The sequence below is a fragment of the Oryctolagus cuniculus genome, chromosome 19 (genome assembly GCF_051225735.1).
Source record: "Oryctolagus cuniculus isolate XC-2025 breed Fujian yellow rabbit chromosome 19, ASM5122573v1, whole genome shotgun sequence".
NCBI lineage: Eukaryota > Metazoa > Chordata > Mammalia > Lagomorpha > Leporidae > Oryctolagus > Oryctolagus cuniculus.
The window spans coordinates 71,114,473-71,139,766 of record NC_142885.1 but is presented as its reverse complement, the minus strand read 5'-3'; the positions used below and the strand labels follow the sequence as shown (position 1 = coordinate 71,139,766).

Here is a 25,294-nt window from a genome sequence, read left to right as displayed (position 1 = left end):
ACCCGAGGGCGAGGGGGCAGCAGCCCCCTGCCCCCCTGCTGCTAACACTGGCTTGGTCCCAGTGGGGTCAGCTGTGGGCTGCCACACTGCTCACCAAAGGTGAGGGAAACAGGCAGGGGTGGGCGGGTGCCAGGGCTCTGCCCCAGGTCGACGCATACGCATTCAGTAACCCCTCCCCCCACGGCCCACCTGGGGAGGCAGCCCCCGCCCACACTGCCCACCTGGGCAGGACGCAGCCCCTCCCCCCACACTGCCCACCTTTGATGGGGCAGCCCCTCCCCCCACACTGCCCACCTTTGATGGGGCAGCCCCTCCCCCCACACACTGCCCACCTGGGAAGGAGGCAGCCCCTCCCCCCACACACTGCCCACCTGGGAAGGAGGCAGGCCCCCCCCCACTGCCCACCTTTGATGGGGCAGCCCCTCCCCCCACACTGCCCACCTTTGCTGGGGCAGCCCCTCCCCCCACACACTGCCCATCTGGGAAGGAGGCAGCCCCTCCCCCCACACACTGCCCACCTGGGAAGGAGGCAGCCTCCCCTGCACTGTGCACCTTGCACGCCTGTGGAGGGAGCGTCTTGGGGCCTGGCCTGCCGCCTGGGGCTGGGGAAGCCTCTTCCTGTCCACCTCTGGCTCCCTACCTGCCCGAGTGGAGTGAGGTCTCCTGGGGCCCAGCCCGCCTCTGGGCTGGGGGGGACGCAGCCTCTCCGGCCCCTCCTCACTTCCTGTTTACAGGCTGCAGCCATCCCTTCTCCCGAAGCCATCACCATCTCCATGGCAACCAGGCCCCTGCTCTCAGGTTGGCAGAACCTGACGCAGCTGCAAGACCCCGCACACAGCCGGGGGCACAGGGCCCTTCCCTGCCCACCTGACTCCCCTGTCTCAGGCAGCCCCCCCACATTAGCCAGGCCTGGCTTGGTCCTGCCCCCCACATACCGAGGGGTCCAGAAGTGGAAACGTGGTGGCCCCAGCACAGCAGCGTGCAGCCCACCCCGAGGCCGGTGGAGAAGCAGCCTGCGCCCCCAGCTCTCCGCCCTGCGCCCAGGAGAGGACGGCCCGCGCTCAGCTGGCCCCCGACTCCAAGCTGGACGGGTCTCGCCTCAGGGCCAGTGCTGCACTGGACCTCAGGGGCAGGCCCTTGGTGTGCAAGTTTGTGCAAAGTCGGCCTGCAGGGGTGCTGGGTGAGGAGTCCAGGCGTCGCTCTGCCAAGCCCGGTCCCATGCTCCCTGGCGCCAGGGACTGATGGGGTGGTCAGCCCCAGCCCAGACCCAGGCCACCTGTCTCAGCAAGCTCGGAGTCGGTGCAGCTGGGTGGAGGCCGAGCCGGGAAGCGGGGCTGGGACCCCAACGGGCTCCACAGCTGTCCAGCGGGCAGGCAGTGACCAGGCCTGGGGCGGGTGTCCCCTGGCGACGTCGGCGGGACACGCCCCCTGAACAGGCAGAGCCCTCAGAGAAGCCAGCGGTCAGGCCCGGGGACGGAGTCCCCAGACCCGAGCCCGTCCTGGCCGGTGCAGGGGCACCTCTGGGCGGAGGGCTGCACTTGGATGGCTGCGCGGCCCTCGCAAACAGTCTGCGTTTCGGCGACACGGGCGGCCCCACCGACAGCCCCCCAGGGCGGACCTCGCCGCCCCGCACCCACCCGAGCACCCGCTGCGCCAGCGCCCGAGCTGGCCCGCGCCGCAGGACCCCTCCCAGCCCCGCCGAGGCCCGGGGCCGGCCCGGAGCCCCTCCTCCGGGCGCAGCCAGGCCCCGCCCCGCGCCCGCCCCGCGCCCGGCTCAGTCCCCGGCGCGCGCGGAGGAGAGCGGTCGCGGTGCCTGCGCCCCCGAGCTGGCGCCGCAGGACCCCGCGCGCCACGGTGAGTGCCGCGCGTTCCCCTGGTGCCGTCGGGGCTCGGCCCCGCACTGCTCCCGGACTGACGGACGCATAGGCGCGGGCCGACCCCGGACCCTGTGCCTGCGACACGGACCCCGCGCTCAGCCCTGGGGAAACTGAGGCCATGCGCGCTCCCTCGGGGCGGGCCTGAGAGCGCGCGGGGGCGCCCCAGCCCAACCCGCGGGCCGGCGGCCAGGAGAACGCCCCCAGGCCCTCGCCCCTCCCGCGGGCCTCCAGGGACCCCCTCGGTCTCCCGAGAGCCCCGCTTGCTGCGTGAGCACCCCCTCCCCGGTCCGCGCGCGGCCGTCGCGGTAGGAGCGTCTGGGGAGGGCTGAGGGTTATGCCGCGGCTCGGCTCTGCTCGGCCCCAGGCCGACCCCACAGCCCCTTCCCAGCAGCCCGGGGAGCGGGAGGGACGCCGCTCGGACGCAGGCGAGGGCCCTGGAGAAGAGGCGGCGGGGACGGTCACGCCTCTGCGCGCGCGCTGGAAGCTTCGGCACCGCGAGGTCCGGGGCCAGCGGCTTGCTCAAGTGCAGATTCCCGGGCCCCTCCCGGGGTCAGGCTGGGCTGAGACCCCAGGGAGCGCATTCGCAGCGGGCACAGCAGGTGACCTGCGCTGGGGCACTGCCCGGCCATGCAGAGGGTGTCTGGCAAGCAGCGAGGTGCGTCCAGGACCAGGGCAGGGGTCGGAGGGGGGCAGGAGTGCGCCGCCCCTGCCCCTGGCACCGAAATGTGTTGACCAGCAGGGAGACCCCGCTCTGCTCAGCTGCCCCGCTGCCACCAAGCCCCCAAACACCATGGCAGGCAGGACACCGTGCAACCCGAGTCCTGGGTTTGGATCCTGGCTCTGATCATCCCCTGTCCAGCCCAGGCCTGGGACAGCCAGGGAGCCCCAGAGCTGGCCTGGCTGAAGCTCCGTGGCAAGCCCTCGCTTGCTCGCTGGACACGTGGGAGCTGTGACCGTGCTGGTGGCTGGACGCGATGTGGCAGGTCCTGCTCTGTGTCACCTGCGCCCAGCACGCTCACGAGTGCCGCCGCTGCACTCGGGTCCCTGGCCAGAGCGGGCTGGGGCCGGAGTGTTGGCCGCCCGGGCTTCCAGGGAAAGTGGAGCCTCTCCCCACGCCTGCGCACACTTGTTGCCCCGTCCCGGCCATGGCTGAGCGGGAGGTGGGAGCTGCCCCTGCTCTCCAGGACTTCACGGCTTAGCCCTGGACGCGGCTGCCGCGCGCTCTGTGTCCAGGGGTGGGGTCCCAAGCCCGGCACCCCGACCCCTGCTGCGGAGGGTGCCCCCGGGGTGCTGGCGCCCTCGCTGCGTGGCTGTCGCGTCCTCCAGAAGGCAGCCCCGGCCGCTCAGCTCCTGCGTCACGTTTGTCTCGGACCGCGAGCCCCCACAGCCGGGCACACAGACGCGGTGCTGCTGGCGGTTGCCCTGGCAACAGCTCAGGCAGCGGCTGCTCCGCTGGCCCCCCGGGGGGGCACCTACTGCACTCAGTCCCGGAGGGGCGCGGGTCCTGTGGCTCCTGGCTTCGGGGCTCTCAGGACCCGTCGTGGGGGCAGCAGCTTCTAGAGGCTCTATACCCCCGGCCAGGCGCACGGTGGGAGCCCTGACAGCCTTGGGGTGAGGCCTGGGTCCTGACCGGCCAGGCGGGTGGGAATGGCCAATCCCCTCCCTCTGGGAGCACCCCGGCCCAGCACCCAGGGGCTACCAGACTTCGCGAGGGAGCACAGGGTCCCGATGAGGCACTGTTGAAGGCTGGTGGCCTGACCTGGGGCCGGGGAGGGGAGGGGAGGGGAGGCAGGCCAGCGATGGCCACCTGGGCCAGGCAGGCGGACACTGGGGAACAGGGAGCTGGCTCAGCACTACGCTGCCCACAGGTGTGCCCACTGCCAGCTCCCGGCTGAACTGTGCTCAGGGAGGGACCCGCATCGGGCCCAGCGCCAGGGTAGAGTCCAGCCTGGCTGCCCCATTCCCACTGCCCTACTGGGGCCCCGCGCAAAGAGCTCCTCCTGTCTGCTGTGCGGCGCGGTGATGGGGCTCCTGCTGGGGTTGAGGCGCTGGCCCGAGGGCCATCAAGGAGGCAGGCCAGACAGCAGGTGCAAGGTCCTGGGGCCACCTGGGCACAGTGTCTTGTCACCCACAGGCCAGCGACGCTGGGCAGCCCGAGGGGAGGCCCCCGCGTGGCAGAGGCACAGGCTGGAGGTTGCTGTGCGACAGGGGGCTGGGGGCTCGGCAGAGGGGTCTCCACAGGCCACGGGGCGTCGACCCCAGCCCGTGCTTCCTCATGGGGCCAGCAGGGGGAGACAGCGGGAACCTGCGAGCTGCCACTGCAGCAAGAATCCCCCGCCGAGCCCTGGCCTGCCTGGGACGGGCAGATGTTCTCCCACACACCGGGTGCTCCTGGCACCCACCTCGGCGGCCGCCCTGTCTCCTCTGCTTCCCAGCCCCTCCCAGGGCTGCAGGCTTGCCCAGGTTGAGCCCGGTCCCCACAGGGTTGGAGCAGGTGCATGGGGGCGGGGCCAGGGCCACCTTCCGCGCGAGCCGCGACAGCTGCGCTGCTCCTGCTGCGCCTACAGGGGGCAGCAGAGAGACTCCGTTGCCATAGCAGCGAAGGTGCTGGCCGCTGATGGACGGGAAGGGCGGGCCCCGGCGTTTGCCGGCTTGGGCACCGCTGACTCCGGTTCTCAGTGATGTGGGGACCCAGGCGCCCCTTGGTGTAGGCACTGCGGTGATGTGAGGGATCCCAGTCTGCCAGGGTGCCGGGTGCCGGTGAGGGTCCCGGAACAGCTCCCTCCTGGCCACTGGAGCAGCTGCCCACCCTGCCCCGCTCCTGGGCCACCTGCCCCTCTGCTCCCCAGCTGGGGGGCCACACCTCTGGGCTGGGTTCTGACCTCCTGTACAGAGGCAGCGGGCACCAGGCACCTCCCTGGCCCCAGAGGACACTGGGCACTGCTCTGAACACCTTGGTCCTGTCAAGAGCCACAGGAGACGCACGCTTCCCACCTCCCCAGGGTCCCACCCAGGCATACGGGGGTCTGTGGGGACAGAATACGGTATAGCGCGCCCCTCCCCAGTGAAGCCCGGCGCTGACCTCATCGTGGACAGCACACACCGCCAATGCCCGGAGCCACCCTGCAAAGGGACACAGAGCTTACCCGTCCCCCCGTGGGCAGGGGGTTGACGCGGCCGTGTTCTCGCCGCAGGCAGCCGCCATGTCCACCCTGCTGGAGATCAAGAGCAGTGTGCTCAGGCAGGTGCAGGTGTGCCCGTCGTTCCGCCGCAGGGCCGAGGAGCCGGGCAGCGCCAGCGCCGACACGCAGGAGGCCGTCGTGGGTGCCTGGTGGGTGCCTGAGCTGGGAGGGCTGGGCTCCAGGCTGCGGGCGCCCCAGGGGGACCCTCAAGTGCCCCCAGCCCCGAGCGGGGACCAGCACCGCCGTGAGCCCAGAGCTGACCAGGGCTTCCTCCCAGGAAACCCGGGGATGGCGCGGAGTTCTTCGCCCAGATGCGCGCCATCGTGAGGAAGGGGGAAGGCAGACAGGGCCTGCCGAGCCCTGAGGTGAGGATGCCCTGCTGTGGGGCACCTGCCGGGGCCCAGCCGCGGGGGCGGCCCCCGGTGAGCGCCGAGGCTCACCCCGGCTCCCTCACAGGTCCTGCTGCGCAGTGGCTCTCCAGCCCCGGCAGAGCCCGTGGACCCCAACCGCGGCCTGAGAGCCCTGACCCGGGAGGAGGTAAAGTTGCAGGACAGGGCCTGGGCCCAGGGAGGCGCCCCCAGCCTCGCAGCAGCACCTCCTGTGTGCAGGCTGGAGGGAGGCGGGCAGGCGCCAAGGTGCTGCAGCAGGGGCTGGCGTGGCCAGGAGTCCCCGCGCCCCTGCTGTGGCCCAGCTCGGCCCCCCACCCCCTTTCTGCCCAAGGTGGAGATGTTGTATGAGGAGGCGTTGTACACCGTCCTCTACCGGGCAGGGACCATGGGCCCCGACCAGGTGGACGACGAGGAGACCCTCCTGGGCTACCTGCGGCAGGTCAGCCCCCACCGGCCCAACACCGCGCCCCGAGGCGGGGCCGAGAGGAGGGCGGGTGTGGGAGTCACAGTTCCGCGCAGAGCATTGGAAACCCGTGCCGCTTTTCCACAATGTCCATTTTGAAGGCCCCTCCAGGAAAAGCTGGACAGACACACAGTCACACGTACACAGAGGACGCAACAAACGGGCCGGGGAGGGGAACCCGGCCTCCCCACCTGTGTGCCGTCCGCTCCCCCACCCCAGCCTGGACACCACGACCAGCTCTGGACGTGCGCGTCCCTGGCCCTCACCACACCCCCACCCTAGGGTGCACAGGCTCGCCCTCCTGCCCTGCAGCCCCTGCGGTGGGGCGTTCCTAGTGAGGGCCCCGGGGGCAGCGGCAGCCCCACCCGGGGGTCATCCAGCCCTTCCACAGGTGTTTGGCACCAGCCCCGAGGAGCACGGCGAAGCCATTGAGCGTGTGAAGAAGGCCAAGGTAAGGCCACCGTGCACCTGGGCACGTGCCGACCGGGGGCTCCGGGCGGGGCTGTGGCAGGCCCTGCAGGACAGGGTGTGCAGGAGGCCCCTGTGCCCACAGGCCCCCACCTACGCCCTCAAAGTCTCCGTCATGCGTGCCAAGAACCTCCTGGCCAAAGACCCCAATGGTGAGTGGGGGCTGGCGCCCGGCGGCTGCGGGCGGCAGGTGTGGACGGCGCTGAGGCCCTGCCGCCCGCCCCAGGCTTCAGCGACCCCTACTGCATGCTGGGCATCCTGCCCGCCTCGGGCGCCCCGCGCGAGCCCGGCGGCCAGAAGGAGCAGCGCTTCGGCTTCCGCAAGAGCGGCAGGCGCAGCGGCCCCCTGCCCGCCCGCTGCATCCAGGTCACGGAGGTCAAGAGCAGCACCCTGAACCCCGAGTGGAAGGAGCACTTCCTCTTGTGAGCCCCCGCCGGCCCCGTGCCGCTTCTCGGGAGGGGCGCCAGGCGCTCGGGGCCACCCCTGCGGCGGTGACAAGTAGCGGAGTCAGGACCGCGCCGGCTCCCCGCTGCCCCTGCCCTGGGAGGGGGCCTGACAATGACTCTGTCCCCCACAGCGAGATCCAGGACGTGCACACGGACCAGCTGCACCTGGACATCTGGTACAGGCCTGTGCCTCGCAGGGCAGGGCAGTGGGGCCCCTGGTCTGGGGAGTGGAGCAGTTGGGCCAGGCGGGGGGGGGGGGGCTGCAGACGAGGCCGGTCCATCCCCACCCCACCCCCCCGTCCCCAGGGACCATGACGATGACGTGTCCCTGGCAGAAGCCTGCAGGAAGCTGAACGAGGTCATCGGCCTGAAGGGCATGAGCAGGTGCAGTGGGGGACCCTGCTGGGCGGTGGGTCCCCGGGGACACCGGCCCACCCCCACCCTGCACCCCCCAGGTACTTCAAGCAGATCGTGAAGTCGGCCCGGGCGAACGGGACGGCGGGGCCCGCCGAGGACCACACCGACGACTTCCTGGGCTGCCTCAACATCCCCGTCAGGGTGCGTGGGGGCGGGGCAGCCCCGATGCCGGAGCACGGGTGGGGGCGGGGCGGCACGCTCGCTCGCCTGCTCCCCAGGAGGAGGGAAGCTGAGCCCAGCCCTCCCCACCCAGGGTCTGGCGGGAGGGAGAAGGGACAGGGCTCCCGGGTCTGACCCCTGCCTCCCGCAGGAGGTGCCCGTGGCCGGCGTCGACCGCTGGTTCAAGCTGGAGCCGCGCTCCAGCGCCTCCCGCGTGCAGGGAGACTGCCACCTGGTCCTCAAGCTCGTCACCACGCAGGTGCGCACTGGGGAGCCCCCGCCCCGCCCCGCCCCGCCCCGCGGGCTCGGCGCCGGTGACCGGGGCTGTGCTTTGCAGAGGGACACGGTCATGAGCCAGCGCGGGCGCTCCGGCTTCCTGTCCTACCTGCTGCTGCTCAGCCGCGTGCTGCGCTTCGAGCACCGCGCCCAGGAGGTAGTAGGCGCCCCCCTCCCCGGCCCCGGGTGGGGGCGGGGCCTGCCCACGCCCACGCCCCGCCGCCTCCCCCAGCCCGACTCCAGCAGCTGGCGCGGCGAGCTCAGCGGCCCCGGGACCACCGTCCTCTGCCTCCACGGAGCCCAGAGCGACCTGTCGCCCTTGCAGCTGGCCGTGCTGTGAGTGGGCGGGGCCGCGGGCGGGCAGGGCCTCCGGGTGGGCGGGGCGGGATGCCGCTGGACCACCCGGCCCGGGGCCCCGCCCACAGGCACTGGCAGGTCAGCAGCCGCCACCATCAGACCCGCACGCTGGACTACGGCTACTTGCTGGGGCTGCTGGAGGACATGCAGGCGCACTGGGAGGAGGCGGCATCGCTGCCCCAGGAGCAGGTGGGTGTGAGGCGGAGCGGCTGACGACCTGACAGGTGCACAGGGAGTCGGGGGAGAGCAGCCGCGGGCACGACACAGGTGCAGCACACGCTGGGACAGCCACACCTGCTGTTCCCCCAGGAGGAGAGCCTGGCTGACAGTTTCTCCGCCTTCTCCGAGTTTGGGCTGCGGCTGCTGCGCCAGCTCCGCCACTACTTCCCTGCCACCAACAGCACGGCCGTGCACCGCCTGGAGCTGCTGCTGAAGTGGGTGCCGGTGGGCGCGGCGGCGCTGGGTGGGGGCGGGGCGGGGCTCATCGCCGTCCTCCCCAGGTGTCTGGACAAGCTGCAGCTCTTCCAGCCGTCCTTTGAGATCTGCCCGTTCGAGACGGAGCTGAACATGGACATTGCCGCCGCTCTGAAGGTGTGGGGGGCCCCACGTGGGCTGCGCGGAGACCCCCCCCCAGTCCTGCTCTGTGCCAGCCCCCTGCCCGTGTCTCCCTCTTCTGCTGCAGAGAGGCAACCATGATTGGTACGATAGACTCCTGAGTGCCAAGAGCCCTCGAGAGCAGGTGTGGCTCGGGTCGGGGGGGGGGGTGAGGCCTGCAGGGAACAGGGTCAGGGGGCTGGGCCTGCGGGGAGCAGGATGAGGGGTCCAGGGGTCCAGGCCTGTGGGGAGCAGGGTCAGGGGGCTGGGCCTGCGGGGAGCAGGATGAGGGGTCCAGGGGGCCAGGCCTGTGGGGAGCAGGGTCCTGGGGGGCCGGGCCTGTGGGGTGTGGGATGAGGGGTCCAGGGCTGTGGGGTGCAGGATTCAGGGGGGCCGGGTCTGTGGGGAGCAGGGTCTGGGGGTCCAGGCCGCAGGGTGTGGGGTCGGGCCTGTGGGGTGCGGGGTGCAGGCCAGTTCCGTGCAAGCCGGGCTTCTTGCAGCCGGGGCCGCAGCGCCTGGCCGGGCTCATCAAGCTGGTGGACACCGTGTACGAGGACCTGCAGTCCTGCTACGGCGTCTACGCCAGCCTCTTCCACAGGTGGGCCGGCCCTCCGCCCGCGCCCCGGGCTGGGCGTGTGTGGGGAGCCCGGGTGTGTGGTGGGCTGGGCGTGGGGGGGCCCGGGCGTGGGGGGGGCCAGGTGTGTGGGGAGCCCGGGTGTGGGGGGGGCCCAGGTGTGTGGGGGGCCTGGGCGTGGGGGGGGCCCGGGCTGAGGTGTGTCCTTTGCAGCATCCTCAAGGTGGACTTCTTCACCCTCACCTTCCGGCAGCTGGAGCGTCTGGTGAGGGGCGCCCGCTGGCGTTGGTACGGGGGCTGGGAGGGGCCTCCCCGTGCCGCCCACTGATCCCAGCCTGCTGGGCAGATGGCCGAGGAGGCGTGGGTGCTGACGGAGGAGCTGGGCCCCAAGATGACCCCTGAGGTGGCCTCGGGGCTTCTGGAGCTCTACCTGACCCTGGCGGACACCCAGCGCTTCTGGGGCTGCATCCCTGGCCGGTGAGCGCCCCCTGCCCCCAGGACAGGCCCTGGGACCCGAGCCGGAGCCGACCTCTGACCCCCCCCCCAGGGACAGCCGCGCCCTGGCCCTGGCCGGCATCCACGTCCCGTTCCTGCCGGCCGTGAAGCTCTGGCTGCAGGTGCTGCGGGACCAGGTCAAGTGGCGGCTGCAGGGAGCCGTGGAGGCGGACGCGGTGAGTGGAGCCCGGGCCACAGGGCGGCGGGGCTTGCCCAGGGCCCCAGCGACGCCGCTTCCTCCCCCCCCCCCCCCCCCAGCTGGAGCCCGTGGACGCCTCCTCCAAGCACAGCAGCTCCGCGGCCACTGCCAGCCTCTGCTTCAGCCACGTGCAGGAGCTCTGGGCGCGCCTGGCGTGGCCCGATGCCGCCCAGGCCCAGGCCCTGGGCCTCCAGCTCAGCCAGGTCAGCTGCGAGGGGCGAGGGGCGCAACCAGGGGGCGGCCAGGCCCCGCCCACAGCTCTGCCGCCCTCCCGCAGGACATGTGCGAGGCCGCTCTCCTGTACGTGGAGCTGCTTCGGAAGAAGGTGGACAGCCAGCCCGGGGCGGCCGAGGAGCCGGTGAGTGCTGGCGGGGCGGCGGGGCGGCCGGCGGCCGGGCGAGGCGACTCAGCACCCCCCGCCGCGCCTCTGCAGCTCTGCGTGGTGCTCAACGACGTGGAGCAGGTGCGCAAGGCTTCGGGGCAGGCGCTGCGAGGCCTGGTGTGGCCGGAGGGGGCCGCCGCGGCCCCGGCAGCGCTGCCCCGCCCCCTGCTCAGCTGCGTGCAGGCCCTGGACGAGGACCTGCAGCGGGAGGCCGGCACTGTGACCGCACACCTCACGGCCAAGGTGGGCGGGGGCTGGCCGGGGACCGGTGTGGGAGGTGCGCCTGCCCGGCGTGCTGAGTGGTGCCCCCCCCCAGATGGTCGGTGACGTCAGGAAGTACGTGCAGCACATCAGCCTGTCTCCTGACTCCATTCAGAACGACGAGGTGGGTGAGGCCCGGGCCGGCGTGGGGAGCGTGTGCCAGGAGTGGGCAGGGTCCACGCTGAGGCCTGGCCGGGCTTCCCACCGCAGGCTGTGGCCCCGCTCATGAAGTACCTGGACGAGAAGCTGGCCCTGCTGAGCGCCTCCCTGGTGAAGGACAGCCTGAGCAGGTGCGGGCGGGGCGGGGCCCGTGGCTGGGAGGGGCGGGGCCGGGCGGGCACGTAGCTGAGGAGGGGCGGAGCCCGTGGCTGAAGAGGGGCGGGGCCGGGCGGGCACGTGGCTGAGGCGGGGCGGGGCCCGTGGCTGAAGAGGGGCTGGGCGGGGCGGGCCCGTGGCTGGGCGGGGCGGGGCCGGGCGGGCACGTGGCTGAGGCGGGGCCCCCGCAGGGTGCTGGAGGCCCTCTGGGAGCTGCTGCTGCAGGCGATTCTGCAGGCGCTGGGGGCAAACCGCGACGTCTCCGCTGACTTCTACGGCCGATTCCACTTCACGCTAGAGGTGGGTGCGAGCCGGCCCCCATCCCAGGAGGGTCTGCCCTTGGCCGTTCCCCTCACAGCCCGTCCGGCCACCTGGCTGGCCTCAGGTGCAGGCGCTCTCCAGCCTCCACGGGGCCCCGATGCGCCCCGGGCCCGAGAAGCGGCTCCACCCGACCCCGGCCCCCGCGACGGTGTCCATCTTCCCCTGCCCCAGGCTTTGGTCGGTTTCTTCCACGCCGAGGGCCAGGGCCTGCCCCTGGAGAGCCTGAGAGATGGGAGCTACAAGGTGAGGCCTGGCCCGCCCTCCGCGGGGGTCGGGGTCGGGGCGCGGCGGGCCGTGACGTCACGCCCCCCCCCCGCAGAGGCTGGAGGAGGAGCTGCGGCTGCACCAGTGCTCCACGCGCGAGTGCATCGAGCAGTTCTACCTGGACAAGCTCAAGCAGGTAGGGCGGCGGGTGCGGGGGCGCGGCCCGCGGGGCCCCGGCTGCGCTCACTCGCCTCTCCGCAGGGGTCCCTGGGGCAGAACCGCTTCGGCCGCCTGAGCGTGCGCTGCCACTACGAGGCGGCCGAGCAGCGGCTGGCGGTGGAGGTGCTGCACGCGGCCGACCTGCTGCCCCTGGACGCCAACGGTGAGGCGCGGCGGCGGCGGGGCGGGACGGGACGGGGCGGCGCGGCGCGGCGCGGCGGCGGGCGGGCAGCTCACGGAGCGCCCCGCAGGCCTGAGCGACCCCTTCGTCATCGTGGAGCTGGGCCCGCCGCACCTGTTCCCGCTGGTGCGCAGTCAGAAGACGCAGGTGAAGGCCCGCACGCTGCACCCCGTCTACGACGAGCTCTTCCACTTGTGAGTGCGCGGCCGCCCCGGCGCCTCCTCCGCCCCCAGCCCCGGGCCCCGCCCCCGCCCTGACGCCTCCGCCCCCAGCTCCGGGCCCCGCCCCTGCCCGCCAGCCCTGACGCCCCCGCCCCCAGCTCCGGGCCCCGCCCCCCGCCCCCGCCCGCCTGACGCCTCCGTTCCGGCCCCCAGCTCCGTGCCCGCAGAGGCGTGCCGCCGCCGCGGCGCCTGCGTGCTGTTCACCGTCATGGACCACGACTGGCTGTCCACCAACGACTTCGCGGGGGAGGCGGCCCTCGGCCTGGGCGGCGTCAGCGGCGTGGCGCGGCCGCAGGCGGGAGGCGCCGCGAGGGCCGCGCAGCCGGTCACCCTGCACCTGCGCCGGCCCAGGGCCCAAGGTGAGCAGACGGCTGGGCGCGGGGGGCGGGGCGGGGGGGTGAGGGCGCCCAGGCCCTCGGGGCTCCCACATGCCCGACTCCCGCCCGCCCCGCAGTGAGGTCTGCGCTGAGGATGCTGGAAGGCCGGGCCAACAGGGAGGCCCAGGAGTTCGTCAAGAGACTCAAGGAGATGGACAAGTGCATGGAGGCGGACCCCTGAGGCCCCCCGCGGCACCCGGCGCCCCCCCCCCCACCGCTGTGTGCTGAGTGCTGAGTGCTGTGGCACACCCTGCTTGTCTGCATCTCTGGTGTACGCTGTGACCCTCATGCCCCAGCGCGCCCCGCTAGGACAGGCCTGGCCCTGGGGTGCTGTGCTCCCCAGGAAACCACAGGCGGCGTCGGGTACAGGGAGCAGGGCCTAGGGTGTGGCCCCAGGCGTCGGAGTGGCCCCGCGGGGACCTGGCCGGGGGCTCTGGAGGGAGGTGGTCCCTGCAGCCCCAGACCCGACAGAGGCCAGGACCCCCAGCGTGGACGCGCGCAGGCCCCCTGCCCTCGTGGACGGCTCCCCAGGCTGGCGGTCAGCCGCTCCCTTGGTGCCCACGCGTGTGGCCACCCGGCTCCCTCCGCTGGGCGGGGTCTCCCTCAGCCGCGTGGGGAAGCAAGAGGCTCACGCTGGGCCTTGGCCGGCAGCTTCATTGCGCAGTGCCCGCCCCGCCCGCCCGCGACAATACAGTGTGTGCAGCTTCCGGCTCCGCGTCTCCTTACGCGTCCGCTCGCCGCCGCTCGGCCCCCCGGGCAGCTGGGTCCCCGTCTCCGGAGCAGCTGCTGCTGTCTGTCCCGCTCTCGGCATCAGACTCGTCACTGTCGCCCGAGTCGTCATCCGAGTCCTCGGCGGGCAGCCTGGGGGGGAGGGGCCGGAAATGTCCTGGCCAGCCCGAGGGCCCTCCTGCCGCCCGCCCCGGAGCCCCTGGGGGCCGACTTCTCCCTCCCAGTTCTTTCTAAACCAGACCCGCTCCCGCCAGACACCCCCTCCCCAGTAGCAGGGGCCAAGGGCAGCGCTGGCTCTGAGCTGGGGCGAAGTGGGGCGGCCCGAGGACCTACCGGGCGCTGGCCACAGGTCTGTTGGGGTTCGCAAACTCTCGCCCCGAATCCACGTCGAAGGGGTCTGCGGCGATGGAGGGGGGGGAGCTGAGCTCCCAGTGGGCTCCGGGCAGGGACACGCACACCACCACCACCACCACCACCCCCCGCCTCCCCAGGCCTCACCGATGTCCGGCTCCTGGGCTCCGTGCTCGGCGCTGGCCAGCATCTCCTGCTCGGCCCGCAGCACGTCCTCGGGCCCCTGGCAGGCCGCGTACGTCTGCAGCAGCTGCTGGTTCAGGTCCAGGAAGCCCTGGCCCCACTTGAACTTCTGCAGCAGGAGGCCGGCCAGCTCCGCGAGGCCTGGGGGCACAGGGGGCCGCAGCCCGAGTCTGCCCAGGCCCAGGCTTTCCCCATTGGGGCCTGCCCGGAGGAGCCCACCCCCAGCCCTGCAGGCGGTGTTCAGCGTGGACACGGAACCCTCGGGTGCGCCTGCCCAGAGCCCCTCCGTCCGCCCGGGGCCGCCGGCCGGGAGACGCACCCACGATGCAGAAGGCGGCGGCAAACGCCTCCACACAGGACAGCTTGCGGGGCCGGCCGTAGTTGACAGGGTTGGCGGCCACCAGGTAGGGCAGCAGGCGCAGGTGGCTCCCCCGCATCTTCCCGAAAGGGGTCTCGTCCAGCCTGGCCCAGGAGCAGTCAATCACGGCGACCCCGGCCTGTGCCACGAGCTGTCTGCCAGGGACCGCAGAGGCGGCGGGGGACGTCAGGGCCGGAAGGCACCGCCCGGCCGCAAACGCCCCCGGGGCGCTGGCGCGGGGTGCCTGGCGCTCCCGTGCGCGGGCCCCGGCCTGCAGTGGGGGCACAGCGCCCGCGCGGACGAAACCGGAGCAGGGGCGCAGGTTCGGCGGGCGCCCCGACCCGCCACGCACCCCGGGCGCCCACGCCTACCTGTCTGCGGGGGACACGTACTGGGCGCCCGCGGGGCTGAGCACCAGCCCGGCAAACCTGCGGCCCAGGCGCAGGCAGCGCACCAGGCCCAGGCGGGCCAGCTTGCGGCCCGTGCAGCGCCGGGGGTCGCAGTGCCCCAGCTCCCACATGGCCAGCACGCAGGGCAGCGCTGCCGGGCCGGCGCCGCCGTCGGCCTCCGCGGGCGCTGCACCAGGAGAGAGAAGGGACCTGCGCTTCAGCGGGGGGTTCCCTGGGCCGGCCGCCTGCCCGTCCGTCCACGGGTCGGCCCACACTCACCAGGCAGCGCGGCGCCCATGTCCTCGGCGAAGGCCTTCAGGGAGCGGCCCGGGGCTCGCCGATCGCGGCCGCCTGCGGCCGCCGCCCCTCGCACGCCTCTCCGGCGGCCCATGGCTGGCAGCCGGTCCGCGTGGGCGTCTGCGCAGGCGCGGGCGCCGCCGTGGTTCCCGTCGCCCGGGTGACGTCACTGGCGCGCCGGCGCTTCCGTAACGTGCAGCGGGGCGATGGCTGCGGGTCCGCGGCGCGTCGTGCTGCTGTTGCTATCGCTGCTGCTGCTGTGGCTCGCGGCGCGCGCTGAGCGACCCCCGGCCCGCGCCCCCGGCCTCTCGCGCGCCCCTCCGGCGGCTCACGGCGGGCAGCGGCCCCGCGAGGGCGTCTGCGCAAGCGCGAGCGCCGCCGCCGCGGGTTCCGGTCGCTCAGGTGACGTCACTCGTGCGCCGGCGCTCCCGTGACGTGCAGCTGGGTGATGGCGGCGGCCCCGGCGCGCGTCCTGCTGCTGCTGCTGCTGGGGCTCGCGGCGCGCGGTGAGTGCCCCACGCCCGCGCTCCCGTCCCTGGCGCGCTCGCCGCCCCTCGCCCTCACCGCCTCGCTCCCCGCAGGGTCCGCGCCGGCAGGCGCCGTGAAGATGAAGGTGGTGGAGGAACCCAACACGTTCGGGTGAGCGGCCAGCGTGCGGCGGGCTCCGGGCGGCCCGGCGCGTTCCCCGCTGACCCTGGCCTTTCTCGCAGGCTGAACAACCCGTTCCTGCCCCAGACCAGCCGCCTGCAGCCCAAGAGGGAGCCCTCGCCCGTGTCCGGTGAGTGCGACGCCGACGAGGAGGCCGCTGCGCCCCCTGCCCGCCGTGCCCGCGGCGGGGTCCGGCGCCGGACGCCTCTGGCTGGCACGCGCACCCCGAGCCAGGAGACGTGTGGTCCGCGCGTGTGGCGTTGCCTGCAGCCCCTGGGTGCTGTGGAGCCTGCGCGGCCCCGCCTCTGCGGCGTCGCACCGTCTCGGGACGCCGAGCTAGCCTCAGCCCCAGGAGTGGTGTTTCTCGGCTTGGTCTGAAAGGCAGAGCCGGAGAGAGGGAGCCTCGGTGCCTCCCTGCGCCCCACCCCGCCGTGGGTGGCCGGCCCAGGCGGGTGCATAGGCAGGGAGGTGGCTGGGAGGGCAGCCGGGGTCTCGGAAGGAACGAAACGAGCGCTGCCCGTGCCGCGAGCGCCGAGCGGGCTGCGGAGCGACGGACGGCGCCGGGAAGCCGCGGAGCGTGGAGGGTGCTGGGGGTGCGGCTAGAGCACGCGTGCCACGTTCCCTGTGCGTGTGGGTGTGCGCGTGGGTGTGCACGTTCCGTGTGGGTGTGCATGTTCCGTGTGGGTGCAGGTGTGGGTGTGTGGGGGGGTACAGGTGTGTGTGGGTGCCTTGCGTGTGGGTGTGCGCGTGCGTGTGCATGTTCCGTGTGTGTTGGGAGTTGCCATCGTCCTGTTGAGACTTATTTGAAAGGCACAGTGAGAGAGGGGGCCAGGCCCTGTCTGGAGCCGGGAGCCCACGTGGGTGGCAGAGACGCGGGGACGCGAGCTGAATTCTGCCTTCTCGGGGGCGCCTGCTGTGGGAGGCGGGTGCCCAAGCCCCACGGCGCCAGGCCCCGGGACTTGCTGTTGTCCGGCCAGGTCTGAGAAGTGACGGTCGGCCAAGTGCTGGGCGGGTGGGGGCTGTGGACTTGGGGGAGGGGCCTCCCAGAGGCGGGGGAGGGGGGAGGCTGAGGGAGTGCAGCGCCTGTGTGGCCGCTCTCACGGGCTCTGCCCCGAACAGAGCTGCTGAGGTCTTCCATCTTGACAGCGTTCGGCAGGGAACGGAGAGGAAGGAGACCGTGCGTCCCAGCGTCCCGGGACGCCACCTTGAGCACGTCACAGCCCGCGCGCCCCGTCTCCTCGAGGCTCCCCTGCCCCTGTTTCACTTGGGAGGCGAGAGGCAGACAGACAGGCAGGGGTCGGGGTCTCATGCCGTGGTTCACTGCCCACACGCCTGCAAAGCCAGCGGCGCCCGAGTGCCGCCCAGGGCTTCCCCAGGTGTACCTGCTCCGGACCGGGGCCTGACAGGGCCCCCGCCCGCCTCGGGTTTGGTGTCTCCTTGTCTTGATCCCGCAGTCCCCACCCCGGTTCTCAGCTGTTGAGACGCTGACTCTGGGGCCCTGGCCGGGCCTCCTGACGGCAGACGAGCCTGCTTGTGGTGCCCTGTGGCTTGTGTGGCCCCACCACGTGGCCAGTGCAGTGCCTCCCTCTGGGAGGAGTCGCCACTGCCTGTGACCCCTGACAACCCGGGTGGACTGCTGGCACCAGGTTCCGTTGTCCTGTGGCCGCATGGGCACCAGGCTCAGCCAGAAGCCCTTGTGGAATGTGGGCCCTTCTGGGGTGTGCGTTGTTTTCTTCGTAATCGAGAGGCAGAGAAAGGGCTCCCGTCCACCGGTGCCCAGGGCAGCCCCGGGTGGGTCCTGAGCTGAGGGTCGGGAGCTCGGTGCAGGGACCGCCGTCTGCTGCCTCCCGGCTGTGTGTCAGGGAAGCTGGAGCCGGGAGCAGAGCTGGGGCCCCGTCACCGGCCCTCAGCTGGGACCCCGTCACTGGCACTTGCTTGCTTGCTCTGCCAGCTGGCGGCCCTTGTGTCTGGCTGCGGCAGCCTCCTCCGTGCAGGCTTCTGTTGGCACTGGTGGCGGGCTGCACCTGCTGTGGGCAGGCTCCACGCTGACCCAGCGGTGGCTGTGGGTCCCAGGGTGGCCACTCGTGGTCTGATGGTCGAGGTGGCTTCCGGCGTTGCTAGGTGGCCGTCTGCTTCCACAGTGTGCGTGTTGCTGCTGTCCCAGCTCTGGAGCAGTGCCGCCGGTCCCTGCCCTGCTGCGCTCACGGCTCTGTGGGCACGGGTCAAGCCCCGGCTGACTCGGCATGCCACGGGGCGTGCCGGCTGCTCTGCTCCCAGTCCAGCCCCCTGCCGGTGCACCTGGGAGAGCAGCAGCAGGAGGGCGAAGTCCTCGGGCCCCTGCACCCGGCGGGGAGAGCAGGGTGGAGCGCCAGACTCCTGGGTTTGGCCTGGCTCGGTCCTGGTGTTGCAGCCGTGTGAGGAGTGAGCCGGCGGCTGGGAGGGCAGTAGAGCAGTGTCCCTCCCTCCCTCCCTCCCTCCCTCTGTGTGCGTGTGCGTGTGCGTGTGTGTCCGTGTCCCTGTTGCTCTGCCTTTGGGATAAATAAATGTTTTTTTTAATAGTCTGGAAAACGACTTGAAGGGCAAGTTAAAACAGCGTCCAGGAGAGTGTGGCCGCGCCCTGTTCCAGGACTTTCCGTGCTAGTCTGTGATTCAGCCGTCTAGGTTTCTCTCTGTCTGTGGAGAAAATGCTACCTCCCCGTCGTAGTCGTGGACTGGACGTAGACTCAGCGCCGTGAGCGGGAGGCAGGCGACGCTGCCCGCTGGCCCAGCCGGACTCGCTGAGGGTGGAGGTGGCGACGCGGGAGCCCCTGTGTTTGCCTTGGTGGCTGGCGTCAGGGCCGCAGGCCTCCGTGTCGGAGCCCGGCTCAGACTCTCCCCCTCTGCGGGCTGCAGGGGCCGCGTCCACCGAGCCCTGGCCCAGGACACTTGGGCTCCCACCGTGTGCCGTGTCGGTCACGGCTGGGAACACGGCTGTGCCCGTGGCGGAGTCCTGCCTTCAGGTTTGGTGTCTGTAAACGAAGGTTATTGTATTTATTTGAAGGAGTTGGAGGTCTTCCAGCCATTGGTCCACTCCCACTTGGCTGCAATGACCAGAACTGAGCCAGACGGAAGCCAGGAGCTTCCTCAGCGTCTCCCACGCGGGTGCAGGGGCCCCAGCACTTGGGCCATCTTCTGCTGCTTTCCCAGGCCATGGCGGAGGGCTGGGTTGGAAGTGGAGCAGCCGCGAGTGAACGGTTCCTCTGTGGCGAGCCGGCGCTGCAGGCCGTGGCTTAGCCTGAGACAGAGGAAGGGGGAGAGGCAGAGAGGGATCTTCGTCTTCAGATTCGCTTCCCACGTGGCTGCCCGGCCAGGCTGCAGCCAGGAGGCCCACTGCGGTCTCCCACGTGGCAGGCAGGGGACCAGCACTTGGACCGTCTCCGCCGCCTCCCGGCTGTGCTGGCAGGGGCTGAGTGGTACCAGAGCAGCCAGGACTCCCGCTGGGCCCAGAGGAGGAGGGGGCCTCCCCGTGGCAGCCTCCTGCTGCACCCAGTCCCTCACCCTGCTGCCAGTTCTCTGGGGCGTGGGCCCCGTGTGTGACTTGGGGCGTGTGCCCCGTGTGGGACTTGGGGCATGTGCCCCGTGTGGGACTTGGGGTGTGCCCGTGTGGGACTTGGGGGGTGTGCCCCGTGTGGGACTGGTGGGGCGTGTGCCCCGTGTGGGACTGGTGGGGCGTGTGCCCCGTGTGGGACTGGTGGGGCGTGTGCCCCGTGTGTGACTTGAGGCGTGTGCCCCGTGTGGGACTTGGGGCGTGTGCCCCGTGTGGTCGCTGGGTCTTGGCAGTTCTGTGTGTTTCCTGAGCGGCTGCCCGCAGAGTCTGTGCCGTTTTGTCCCCGCCCCGGTGGCACGGAGCGGAGGTCCCCAGCCCTGTGTAGTGGTGGGCTGCCCAGGGGGCGGTGTCTCCATGGTCCTGTGAGCCTCTTCGTGTGTGCCCCGGAGTTGCTGGGTCCTTGTGGGCGGGGTCTGCGCGGGCCGGCCCTTGTGGGCGGGGTCTGCGCGGGCGGTCCTTGTGGGCGGGTCTGGTTTGCTGCAGGGTCTCCTGCAGTGTTCGCTTGTGGACCCTTCCTGGGGTGGGATCTGAGTTTCCTCTTCGGCAAGCTGCTTTTCCCTTTTTTCCCTTTTTTTTGTGATTTACGTACCTGAGAGGCAGCGTGTCGGAGGAGAGACAGGGTGGGGGCAGCACCGTGGTGCAGCGGGTAAGGCTGCTGCCTGCGGCACCAGCCTCCCAATGGGCGCCGGTTTGAGTCCCGGTTGCTGCTCTTCCAGTCCAGCTCTCTGCTGTGTCCTGGGAAGGCAGTGGAGGGCGGCCCTGCACCCACATGGGAGACCCGGGAGAAGCTCCTGGCTCCCGGTCGGCCCTGCTCCAGCCATTGCGGCCATTTTTGGGGAGTGAACCAGCGGCTGGAAGACCTCTCTCTGCCTCTGCCTGTCTGTAACTCTGCCTCTCAAATAAGTTAATTTAAAAAGTGGTCAGGCAGAGGCAGGACTCAGCCCAGGCCCGGCGCGTGTGGCTGCAGCTGGCGGCTGAGCCCCTGGTGTTTTGTTGCGTGTCACGTCCTCATGGGTGGAACCACCTCGCGTCCCTCGTCTGCTGGTGCCGACGCCGTCGTTTTGTGTTGCAGTTCTGTTGAGTCGCTCTCGCAAGCCTGCGCGTCTCAGGTTCCCACGTAGTCCCTGCCCTGAGCAGCCAGTCTGCCCCCGGCTCCCTGTGCCTCTGCCCGGCCAGGGCTCGAGGAGCCGGGAGCACACTGGGATTCTTCTCTTCTCAACGGCGCTCTGAAAGGGCAGAGTGACAGCGAGTCCTGCTCATTCCCCAGACGGCTGCGACGGCGGGCGCTCCGTCCGGGTCTCCTCTGTGGGTGGCAGGGCCTCCAGCATGCATTGCAGGAAGTTGGGTCGGAAGTGTCCAGTGCAGCAGCTTAGCCCGCTGCGCCTCTGGGAAGCGGTCAGCCTGCACCGTGGACCGTGGGCTTGGCTCTGGGCTGTGCGCCTCTGGTGTGACGCCTGTCATGCTGAGGAAGATCTTCCCTCCTCCCTGCTGGGGGTGTGGGCGTCCGTGGGGAGCAGGCACGTGGGAGCCCCTGCGCCCTAGCAGCCCCGTGTGTGCTCCGGGCAGCCCCGCATGTGTTCTGGGCGGCCCCGTGTGTGCTCTAGGCGGCCCCGTGTGTGCTCTAGGTAACCCCGCGTGTGCTCTGGGCAGCCCCGCGTGTGCTCTAGGCGGCCCTGTGTGTGCTCTAGGTAACCCCGCGTGTGTTCCGGGCGGCCCTGTGTGTGCTCTAGGCAGCCCCGCGTGTGTTCCGGGCGGCCCCTGCACCCTGGACAGAGCCTTGCTGGTCGTGGTGGGCAGCAGGTTCATAGGCGGCTGGGTTCGGCCTGCTGGCAGCACGTTGAGGGTTCTGCTCCGTGTCCTTAAAGGGATCTTGGCCCGAAGCGCTCTGGTGCTGCTGGCCTCACGGAGCGGTGAGCCTCCCGCCAGCCTGTCTCCCGACTCCGTCCCGGTGGGCACTCTCTGGCAGCGCGGCCGTCGTGTGCTGGAAGGCGCCTGATCATCATTTATTTATCCGAAAGGCAGGGTACGAGAGGTCACTGGCTGGCTCACTCCTCCAATGGCCTCACGGGCCAGGGCTGGGCGAGGCCGCAGCGGGAGCCGGGGTCTGGGGCTCTGTCCAGGGCTCCCGTGTAGGGGGCAGGGGCCCAGGTACTCAGGCCGCCTTCCCCTGCTTTCCCAGGCGCATCAGCGGGGAGCTGGGTGGGAGAGTGGAGCAGCCGGGGCTGGAACCGGGCCGAAGGCGATGCTGGGGTCCCCTCCTGGACCCTGCTCGGCGGCCAGAACAGGTTCTGTGGGATTTTGAGGTCTCACCTTGAGACGCCCGCACAGGCTGGGTGCAGGGCCCTGGGTTCTGTGCGCTGCGGGGCCCTGGAGCTGTGGCCACGCTCACCGTGCCGGAGCTCTGCCGTGTCTTTGGAAGTCGGCGGGCGCCGGGGAGCAGGGCCCCGGGCAGCTCTGAGCAGCTCCTGGAGTCTGCCGCACGCGTCCCTCGCCAGCCCACGTCTCTGGATCTCAAGTGGGGCCCCCAGCCGTGCCGGCGTTCCCACATCTGTTCTGCGATGGGACTTAAGTGGTCCGAATGTTTGTCCCTTCCTGGCTTTGTTTTGTGCCACACGTATTGCGTCAGCACTGCCTTCGTGGTCACTGTGTGGATTGTGTACCGGGAACTGGAGAAACTGGAAATCGGGATTAAAGCAAAACTCGGGGCACAGGCCTGGTGGCCCGCAGGTCGACGCCCGCACCTGTGCTGGCTCCCTGCAAACGCGCCTGGGAAGTCAGACGCTGGCTCAGGGTCTGGGGCCCCTGCCACCCACGTGGGAGACCCGGGTGCAGGCGCTGGGGGGAATCCCCGTTCAAAGAAAACGCATTGTGGTTCGTGGAGGGATTTTGAAAGGCCTCACGGAGAGTGTGTAAGCAAAGCGGCACCTGGACCTCCCTGTGACCTGGAGGCTACCGAGCCACACCCACCCACGCCCCTGCCAGTGTCGCTCTCCGGTCCTGAAAGCGGAGCCCAGGCCGCCCCCCTCTGCAGCACAGCCAGGGTCTCCGCGCCCTCATCTGAGTCCGTTCCCCCGGGCGGTCTCCTGTCTCTTTTTCCGCCGTCTGTGCCCCTCGCCTCGTGATTTCCGCCTCGTGATTTCCGTTGGAAAGCAGTCCAGCCCTGCTGTTTTTAGATTTATTTGAAGGCAGTTAGAGACGACGGGGTCACCCACCCCCTGCTGGTTCATCCGGGTCTCCCACGTGGGTGCAGGCCCCACCAAGGACGGGCAGCCGGCGGGGCACGGGCCGAGCTGCTGTTGGGGGGGGGGGGGCTGTTTCCGCGGGGACAGACGTGGAGCCTGGGGGGACTCACGGCGCCCCCCCCCCCAGGGCCCAGGCACCTCTCCCGGCTCTCCGGCAAGTGCTTCAGCCTGGTGGAGTCCACGTGAGTGCGGGGCGGGGGGCGGGGGGCGTGGCCAGGGCCGGGGTGGGCGTGGCCAGGGCCGGGGGCGGGGCCGGCGTGACGCCCGTGTTCCCAGGTACAAGTACGAGTTGTGCCCGTTCCACAACGTGACGCAGCACGAGCAGACGTTCCGCTGGAACGCCTACAGCGGCATCCTCGGGTGAGCACGCGCCCCGGGCGGCCTCACACCCCGCGGGGCCGGGCGGCCGGCCGGCCGGCCCACACACCTGTCCCGCTCCCCAGAGTCTGGCACGAGTGGGAGATCGCCAACAACACCTTCGCGGGCATGTGGATGAGGGACGGCGACTCCTGCCGCGCGCGGAGCCGGCAGAGCAAGGTGACCCCCAGCAGGGACCTGGCCGGGGCGGGGGCCGGCCTGCCCCCGCCGCCAACCTGCGCCCCTCCCAGGTGGAGCTTACCTGTGGGAGACGCCACCGGCTGGCCCACGTGTCCGAGCCCAGCACCTGCGTCTACGTGCTGACCTTTGAGACGCCCCTCGCCTGCCACCCCCACTCTCTGCTAGGTAGGGGCGGGGCGCTGGGCGGAGCCTGAGCCCACTTCCTGCCCACGCCCCTTAGAAGGGGCGGGGCGGAGCTCAGCGAGTCCACTTCCTGTCTGGATGCGCAGTGTACCCGACCCTGCCAGAGGCCCTGCAGCGGCGCTGGGACCAGGTGGAGCAGGACCTGGCCGATGGCCTCATCACGCCCCAGGTAGGTGCACGCCGGCGCCCCCCAACCCCTCTCCAGGTGCACACTGGTGCCCTCCCCGGCCCCCCGCACACTCCCTCTCCCCCTCCCCCACCCCAGGGCCACGACAAGCTGCTGAGGGCGATCTTCCAGGACGCTGGCTACCTAAGGACCCCAGGGCGCGAGGAAGCTGCGCGGCAGGAAGGGGGGCCCAAGGGCGCGGGGCTGGAGACCCTGGAGCAGTGCAGACAGGTAGAGGCCGGGGAGGCGGCCCTGGGCCCGCCCCCCAGGCGCTGCCTGACCCCCGACACCCCCCCCCCCCGCAGGCGCACGCGGAGCTGTCCTCGGAGGTCGCGCGGCTCAGGGGCCTGCTGAGCCAGCACGGCGTCCCGCACGCCCTGGCCCGGGCGGCGGGGACAGACTCGGAGCCGCTGCCCGGCCGTGCGGGGCTGCAGGGCGTCGGCCAGTGAGGGGCGGGCCGGCGGGCCCAGTGACGCAGAGGGGCGGTCTGGAGTTTTAATTCATTTCCGTGTTGATAAAAATAATTAAATTTGTAAGCCATCGCGTAAAAGCCACAGTGTAAAAACTTTACCCGCGTGTCCCCGGCTGCGAACCGTTCATTCTCGACAAGGGACGATGGCGCCATCGACACTCACTCCGCCGAGACTCCGCACACGCCGAACGCCGCGGACACCGCCCCACACTGGGGCCAGGCCCTCACACCCCGCTGAGCCTGGTCACCCGGGGGGACTCGGGCGGAGCGGGGCTGACCTGGGGCCTGGGGAGTGCAGACAGCAGGGTGCGGCCGCGGGAAGGACAGACTGCTCGTGGACCCGGGAGCGACAGAGGCCAAGTCCACCTTAGGTCCTCCGCACCACACACGCAGCTGCACCCAGAGCCGCAGGGGCCACGAGCTGTCCACACCCCCACCCCACCCACCCCCCGCGTTGGGCTCCGGGGCTGCCTCCCAGCAGGGCGGGCACCCAGGCTTCGCAGGGTGGGCCTCCCGCCGCTCCTGGCTGGACACAGGTGGGTGACCGCGCCAGTGGAACAGCCTGCACTCGGACCCTGGCCCCAGGAATCGTGGGGGTCCTGGGTGGGGGGAGGGGGCCACCAGGCACCTTGGGAGAAGACTGGGCCCCATCACATCCGAACGCGGGCCCTGCTTCCCTCCCCCAAGGCGCAGGCAGGCACGGGTCCCAGCCACGCTGGCCTGGGACCACCCCAGTGTGTGTGCACACGCGGGGCTGGGGGTGGACCCCGCCCGATGACAGCCAGGCCCAGGCGGGGGCCCCCAGTGCCACTCTGCCTGTGGACGGCGTCCCAGCGGGGAGCCCGGCGCTCTGCCGCCCCCACGCGCACCTGCTACCCACAGCGCGAGCAACGCGGACGCCCAGCCCCACGCTCGCTCAGCTCTTCCCCGGAGCAGGGTTGGGGAGAACACGCTGCCCGCAGGCTCACCACTGAGGGGGCGAGCACCTGGGGGTGCTGGCGGCACGCGGCTCGCAGGGGCCGCCCCGGGCCGCCTCTCCGCCAGCCACACACTGCTTGGCACGGAGCTGGCCGATCACCTGGTGGGGAGACACCGGGGCGGGGCTCAGCGCCAGGCAGGCGGGCAGGTGTTCAAGACCCCACAGGGCAAGGGTGGGGCCGGCCCGACGGGAGACGAGGGGCCCTCCGCTCGCGCCCGCAGACGTACCCCGTCCACGGCCTCCAAGTCCAGGCGCAGCCGCGTCTGCAGGGAGTGCAGCTGGGGCAGCGGGATGGCGCCCACGTCCGGCAGCGAGGCCACGCCCAGCCCCTCCAGCTCCTCCCGCAGCTGCTGCACCTGCGCCTCCGCCGCCGCCTTCCTGCGCAGCGCCGCCTGCCGGTCGCTGTCGGCCGCGCGCGCGCGCTCCTGGGCCTCCCGGGCCTCCCGCTGCCACGCGTCGCAGGCCTGCAAGCAGGGGCGCAGGTGCAGGGGCAGCCCGCGCCGCCCTCACCCCCACCCACCCCGCGGGCCCGGCCCGGCCCTCACCTGCTTGACCTGCTGCCAGGACTCTTCCCACTGCCTGATCGTCCTCCTGGCCTCGTCCAGCTGCCGCCGGACTCGGGCCAGCTCCGTGCCGTTTGGACTGGCGCTCGAGGACGTGGGGCCAGCACTCAGGGCGGTGGACGGGCTGGGAGAGAAGCTGCTGGACACGTAGTCCCAGATGCTCCCGGGGACGCCATTCAGACCTGCCGGGCGGGGGGGGTGACGGCACTGGGT

The 25,294-nt window shown here is 71.6% G+C and overlaps 4 protein-coding genes across 9 annotated transcripts in view; 2 read left to right on the top strand and 2 right to left on the bottom strand.

Moving 5' to 3' along the window:
* The first annotated feature begins 1,696 nt into the window (after window positions 1–1,696).
* On the top strand, window positions 1,697–13,084 carry BAIAP3 (BAI1 associated protein 3). Its single transcript, XM_089321901.1, has 34 exons — window positions 1,697–1,854; window positions 5,072–5,208; window positions 5,337–5,424; window positions 5,516–5,596; window positions 5,780–5,887; window positions 6,303–6,362; window positions 6,465–6,531; window positions 6,606–6,801; window positions 6,957–7,001; window positions 7,132–7,209; window positions 7,281–7,383; window positions 7,553–7,660; window positions 7,739–7,834; window positions 7,910–8,013; window positions 8,103–8,223; window positions 8,344–8,468; window positions 8,535–8,625; window positions 8,717–8,773; window positions 9,129–9,226; window positions 9,416–9,467; window positions 9,549–9,679; window positions 9,750–9,873; window positions 9,956–10,099; window positions 10,174–10,254; window positions 10,330–10,521; window positions 10,595–10,663; window positions 10,750–10,829; window positions 11,046–11,154; window positions 11,347–11,418; window positions 11,495–11,575; window positions 11,641–11,761; window positions 11,850–11,973; window positions 12,154–12,359; window positions 12,455–13,084. The coding sequence occupies exons 2-34, from the start codon at window positions 5,081–5,083 to the stop codon at window positions 12,556–12,558; spliced, it is 3,444 nt and encodes a 1,147-aa protein (XP_089178027.1). The 5' UTR covers window positions 1,697–1,854; window positions 5,072–5,080; the 3' UTR covers window positions 12,559–13,084.
* TSR3 (TSR3 ribosome maturation factor) lies at window positions 13,012–14,807 on the bottom strand. Of its 3 annotated transcripts, XM_051830380.3 has the most exons (6): window positions 14,667–14,799; window positions 14,370–14,574; window positions 13,960–14,153; window positions 13,605–13,781; window positions 13,440–13,503; window positions 13,012–13,238 (listed from the first exon to the last, which is right to left on the bottom strand). In XM_051830380.3, exons 1-6 carry the CDS (start codon window positions 14,776–14,778, stop codon window positions 13,100–13,102), a joined length of 891 nt encoding a protein of 296 aa, XP_051686340.1. In that variant the 5' UTR covers window positions 14,779–14,799; the 3' UTR covers window positions 13,012–13,099. The 3 variants fall into 3 exon arrangements, with proteins under 3 accessions (XP_051686340.1, XP_089178036.1, XP_089178037.1); XM_089321910.1 differs by lacking the exon at window positions 14,370–14,574 and having other exon boundaries at window positions 14,667–14,807; XM_089321911.1 differs by lacking the exons at window positions 13,960–14,153; window positions 14,370–14,574 and having other exon boundaries at window positions 14,667–14,794.
* Window positions 14,808–15,047: 240 nt separating this feature from the next.
* On the top strand, window positions 15,048–23,617 carry GNPTG (N-acetylglucosamine-1-phosphate transferase subunit gamma). Of its 2 annotated transcripts, XM_051830379.3 has the most exons (10): window positions 15,048–15,190; window positions 15,266–15,323; window positions 15,395–15,462; window positions 22,288–22,342; window positions 22,437–22,520; window positions 22,604–22,697; window positions 22,769–22,883; window positions 22,988–23,070; window positions 23,167–23,298; window positions 23,373–23,617. In XM_051830379.3, the coding sequence occupies exons 1-10, from the start codon at window positions 15,133–15,135 to the stop codon at window positions 23,514–23,516; spliced, it is 891 nt and encodes a 296-aa protein (XP_051686339.3). In that variant the 5' UTR covers window positions 15,048–15,132; the 3' UTR covers window positions 23,517–23,617. The 2 variants fall into 2 exon arrangements, with proteins under 2 accessions (XP_051686339.3, XP_051686337.1); XM_051830377.3 differs by lacking the exon at window positions 22,769–22,883 and having other exon boundaries at window positions 22,884–23,070.
* UNKL (unk like zinc finger) overlaps window positions 23,549–25,294 on the bottom strand; it is a 19,552-nt gene continuing 17,806 nt past the window's right edge. For all 3 annotated transcript variants that reach the window (XM_051830373.3, XM_089321902.1, XM_089321903.1), the window contains 3 exons: window positions 25,064–25,263; window positions 24,746–24,982; window positions 23,549–24,617 (listed from right to left, as the gene is read on the bottom strand). In XM_051830373.3, the coding sequence (XP_051686333.3) occupies window positions 24,504–24,617; window positions 24,746–24,982; window positions 25,064–25,263 (551 nt within the window). In that variant the 3' untranslated portion in view covers window positions 23,549–24,503. The remainder of the gene's footprint in view (window positions 24,618–24,745; window positions 24,983–25,063; window positions 25,264–25,294) is intronic.